General features: G+C 35.7%; 1 protein-coding gene across 1 annotated transcript in view; it reads left to right on the top strand.

The window, feature by feature from the left end:
• Positions 1 to 1,688: 1,688 nt before the first annotated feature.
• LOC140145435 (uncharacterized) overlaps positions 1,689 to 5,693 on the top strand; it is a gene marked incomplete at its 3' end in the record, with an annotated part of 11,223 nt that continues 7,218 nt past the window's right edge. The window contains exons 1-2 of the mRNA XM_072167151.1: positions 1,689 to 1,799; positions 2,749 to 2,916. Of these exons, the coding sequence (XP_072023252.1) occupies positions 1,724 to 1,799; positions 2,749 to 2,916 (244 nt within the window). The remainder of the gene's footprint in view (positions 1,800 to 2,748; positions 2,917 to 5,693) is intronic.

Raw genomic sequence — 5,693 nt, 5'->3', positions numbered from 1 at the left:
AAATGACCTTTTTTGACCCCAGTGACCCCTGGATGACCTTTGACGTTAAACAACCCATAACTTTTGTAGCCAGCTACTCAATACTGCTTGTGTCTGAGTTTGGTCGAAATCCGATCAAGGATGTGGCAGAAGAAGCAAATTGTGAGAAAGAAAGAAGAAAGAACTAGAGCAACTGTGCCCTTTGCAAGGGCACGAGGTAAGTTAGGCGGACGATTGTGACGATCTGATCAAGCAGCAATACTGTGCTGGATAGTATTAATTTTAATAAGACTGTTTCATTAATTGCCGTTTTAATATACCTTGATCGTGGAAAGCTGGCATTTAAAAACTTGACCTTTGACCTCTGTATGACCCCCTTAATGACCTTAAATGAATTTTGAAATATTTAAAACATGTAAAGAATGTCATAAGGACCATTGCATTTAAATTTCAGCTCAATTGAAGCATTTTGAAAACTTGACCTTTGACCCCTTTATTTCCCTTAATGACCTTAAATGAATTTTAAAATATTTTAAAATGTTTAAAATGTCATAAGAATCATTGATTCAAATTCAATCAGCATTTTCAATTGACCCCTTTATGAGCATTTTTTGTTTAAAATGTCAAAATCATTGATTCAAATTTCAGCTCAATTGGAGCCCTTGACCTTTGACCCCTTTATGACCCTTAATGACCTTAAATAAATTTTAAAATGTTTTAAACATCTTTAGAATGTCATAAGGATCATTGCATTTAAATTTCAGCTCAATTGGAGCATTTTCGGTTGTAATTACCTTTTTTGACCCCTGTGACCCCTTGGATGACCTCTGACGTTAAACAACCCATAACTTTTGTAGCCAGCTACCCAATACTGCTTGTGACTGAGTTTGGTTGAAATCCGATCACGGATGTGGAAGTAGTAGCAAATTGTGAGAAGAAAGAAGAAAGAAAGAAAGAAATGGCAAGAAAGAAATAAGTTAGGCTGCCCGCCTAACTTAAAAAGAAAGAAAGGCCAAGAAAGAAATAAGTTAGGCTGCACGCCTAACTTAAGAAAGAAATAAGTTAGGCTGCCGGCCTAACTTAAGAAGAAGAACGCGGTAAAAACAATGCACAGCGCCGATGGCGGCTGTGCAAGAAAGAAAGAAGAACGCGGAAAAAACAGAAGAAGAAGAAGAAGAAGAAGAAGAAGAAGAAGAAGAAGAAGAAGAAGAAGACACCCGGCTCCTACATCTTTTCTCTATCTGCTCCTCTAACATACTCTCTCTCATGCTCTCTCCCCTTTCTCTCCTTAGTCTTTTTCTCTCCCTCTTATTAAGACCCATATTTAATCTAGGGGCCAACACCATAGAATATTATAGAAGGTATAAATAAACAGTGTCTTAAAAATGTAAGTCAAGATCCTTTTTAGAACTGTACTCTTCGCACATTGATGTTGAATGTAGAATATTGATTTATGTAACAATAATTATTATACACAGTAAAATTTCATATTATTTTATGTATAGTTATCACCATGATCACTGCACATTACTGGTCTTTGCAACAGCCAATAAAATCGCTGACTATCACCCATAAAAATAATATGCAAATTATATTCCTTATTAATAGGTAAACAGTTTGCTTAGTAGGTGACCGAATCAAAATCGCAAAGTTATCCGGACGGAACAGTCCTCAAAATATCATAACGGAATACACACAGGCAGTGGAGATTTAAATATAACGCCAAGCGAGCATACATATAGTCATGTTTGGACCTACCTTGATATTACTTGGTATACTCACATTGTGTCTACAGGATGTGTATGGGCAGGGACCTGTTTGTAAGTAATTGTTCATTTTTTTGGTGTAGGGTATGCCAAGGTGTATAGGGGGTGTCTGTGTGGGGGGGGGGCGTTAAGGGTTGGGTGTGTATGGCTGTGCGTATCAGCTCTAAATGAATATTGGTGTGATCATCTAAATTTAAAGATGAAAATTTTTTTTTTTAAATCCGACTTTCTTACAAAAAGATGACACTATTATCTAATTTTATTTGATTGTTTGTTTGGTTCTTGCTTTCGTAATTATTTGTGTCTGCGATCTTTTTATTCTTATTGATTTAATTGACGTTGTCTATTCTTATAAACATATAGACAGCCAGCCAGACAGACAGACGCGTATAGGACTACATTAATTGTTCACAGACACACCCACTCGCTTCACAAGATAAGCATGATATAAGGTGTACTCTACTTGTTAAATTTATGGACAGAAAAATAGCACTGAATTAAAATTTTCTTTTAAATAGAGATATTTCCATTTTAGAATCCCATCCAGAATCCAATGTTAATTTTGGTGTATCTAAAACTTTAAATGTAAAAGTCAAATTTATCCACAACGAATATTCGTGTTTATAGATGCCATACTTAAATCAGTCCAAGTAATCAATGTTTAGACCCATGTAAACAGTCAGATTTTTGTTAGAAACGGTAAATTTATACTATTTACAGAGGACGTCATACAACTCTGTAATAGAAGCTGCAGCTATACATGATGACAAATAACTATTGTCTTTGTGTCTGTAAAACATGGACTGCCATGTAAAACAAAAATGTTTTATCATTCTCAAAAATAATCTATATATATTTTATTTAGGCCATAAGCTAGTTTATCAAACTGATAAAGCTAGTTTTACTATAAGTCATACAATTGTCTTTTAGTAAATAACGAATTCATTTATTTACCGTACTTAATTTTATATCTACCTAGATAATAACTTATGTTCATAAACAGATCCTGTGTATATGTGCGTAGATTCCAGTGGGGCAGAAACAGAGCCCGTTGGTTTCATAAAAGGGACGAACCCAGGGGTGTGCACGTTCCCAGAGAGTGCTGGGTATGGTATTATAGCAATCAAAGTCTTTCAGGATAGTGGCACGGATGACGCGTATACATCACAATGTAAGATAATTTGTTATTATTATTTATTATTATTATTATTATTATTATTATTATTATTATTATTATTATTATTATTATTATTATTATTATTATTATTATTATTATTATTATTATTATTATTATTATTATTATTATTATTAGTGTTATTATTTTTATCATTATTATTATTATTATTATTATTATTATTATTATTTTTACTTTATTATTATTTAACTGTCAAGAGCCCCTCCCCTTTTTTTTTTCATTTCAAATTATAATATTTCCACTATATGGTCATTATAATTTATATTTCCAATATCCAAACCTATTCAGAAGTTTGGCAAATAATTGCTTGTCTTATTTAACTTTTTTTAAACATTAATGTATCTGATCTTAACATTCAGCTTGTTTTTATGTAATAGCAATGTTTTTAATTCTGTCGTGACAAAAAGTGTTTATCTTGCATTTTAATCATTCATTTGATGGAATTGAACATGTGTTTTGTTTTAAACCCTCGTAATACCTTAAGACACGGTAGCTATAAAAGACAGACAACAGAAAAGACACAAATCCAACAATATACACTTTGATGAACCTGATATGACCTTGAACATTTTGGCACTCACATGCTATCAACAAACCATCAATTGAAGAGCTTAGTTTCAAAACCCCTTACATCACTTGAGCAATTTTGAGAACGGATGCAAAAATCATCAAAAAATCATTGATAAAACTGCTTTTTTGAAAACAGTTTATATCAATGATTTTTTGATGATTTTTGATTGTTCTCAAAATTGCTGAAGTGGTGAGGAGTTTTGAAACTAAGCTCTTCAATTAATGGCAACTTGCACCCTTAAACATTAACTCCAACATTTTAACTCCTACAGCTTCCTGTAAACTCTCTGATTTATAACTCCAAACTTTTCTGTCTTTTCATATACATCCCCATGTGAAACTTTGGTCCATCTCTTTTACAAGGTCATATATTTAAAACCATTGGGCCAAATTTCATAAAAATGACCGTACGCCACTATGTGTTGCGACCGACGATGTATTGGTTTAATAAAAACCAAAACAAACATTTTAAAGTATTAGAACTTCCTGTCAACTCTCTAATTGACTAACTCCAAATCTGTCTGTATCTACGGTAATTTTTGTTTTCTGTCTTTAATACAGCTACATCTGCCAAGTGTGCATTATTTGTGCCCGATTTTCAGTGGCGTAACTCCTATGGGCTCTGGGGGCCTGCGCCCCCGGGCACCGGGCTAAGGGCACCCATCAGCAGACCGGATACCCTTTCGACACGATAATACTTTGTTATAGGAAAGAAGTGGAAACCTTTACCCACCATGTATAGAATTCTACTCTTCATTTGAGTGCCCCTCCAACACAAATTTTTTCGCGCTTCGCGCGCATTGCACATTAAACTGTCATTTGAAAGACCAAAATTCAACTTGATTAGGCTATACCAAATTTGTATGCACATTTTGCGCGCCCGCACCACATGTATTGTGTATTCTTTCCTCTGGGCGCCACAAGCCCTAGCTACGTCACTACAGCTAGTGATGAATTTTCAAAAGTAAAGACATTGGAGAAGATGAAAACATTTTTTTTATTAACATGAAGTTATTCGGTAGGTCTATGGCTTTCAATACCAAAATTGATTAGCTCTGCAGTCTGCACCATGCACACATAGTCCGACGAGTAGGACCTGTTTTTCTTAGATAGCAACTTTCGCGATTGGTCTTTCTTGCGCCATGTGAGATAGTGATCATAGTCTGAGCTGAGCATAGGCCTACATGTTAACTTAGAAAATAGGTCCTACACCAGTGGCGTAGCGACAGGGGGGGGGGGCAGAAGGGCACGTGCCCTAGGCGCCACCCGTGGGGGCGCTGAATTAACCAATTCAACGTCGATTCTGCGCCCACTCCAGCTATGAAAGTCTAATTTTTCGCGCGCTTCGCGCGCATTTCAGCACAAAATCATTTGAAAGATCAATTTAAGACCGATATTCAACTTCATTATGACCAAAGTTAAAGCGTGATTGGTCCTATTTGTGTAAATTATCGCGCGATCCTCCCCAAGAATTGGGGAGGGGTGCCAATATGTATCCTTAGCCCTGGGCGCCACAACCCCTAGCTACGCCACTGTCCCACACGTCGGACTATGCACATCCTTGTTCAGGGGCACCTGATCTACTTTCGCCCCGGGCACCCTGGCCCAAAGTTACGCCACTGCCGATTTTGCTGTAACATATGTGATGCGATCAAGCAAAATCAGTCGGAACTCGGAAATATTGATTTTGAGATATAGCCAAACAAAGGGAATTTCCTTTTGTTTCCTATTTTTGGAAACTCTTTAATTGCTCATTATCTTTGGAACTGGTTGCTCAATTTCAATGGGGTTTTCTGCAAAATACAGCTTTGTAAATGCTTTTTACTATCATATAATAAATTTAAAATTCAATATTTCCGAGTTCCGACTGATTTTGCTTGATCGCATCACATATGTGCACAATTTTCAGTTTCATACTATTTGAAGTGAAATTTGATACACATTTGGTTCATTTCGCGCGATGCAGGCACACATTTCCAAGTTGACACTATTTTATACCCAAACGAAGGTGTTTACCGAATTTGTGCGATCTAAACAGAAGTAAGAACAAGGATTTCTTTAGTTTGGGGGGGTGATCAAAGCAAAATTATTTTGTCCATGTTGATTTAATATTTTAGTCGGCTTTGTCATGTGTATCTGCGTCTTGTTCACTTTCTTCACTCTTTCTACTTCCGTCTTTTTTA

This window comes from Amphiura filiformis, unplaced genomic scaffold (genome assembly GCF_039555335.1).
Source record: "Amphiura filiformis unplaced genomic scaffold, Afil_fr2py scaffold_270, whole genome shotgun sequence".
Lineage (NCBI taxonomy): Eukaryota > Metazoa > Echinodermata > Ophiuroidea > Amphilepidida > Amphiuridae > Amphiura > Amphiura filiformis.
This window is presented reverse-complemented; position numbering and strand designations above follow the sequence as displayed.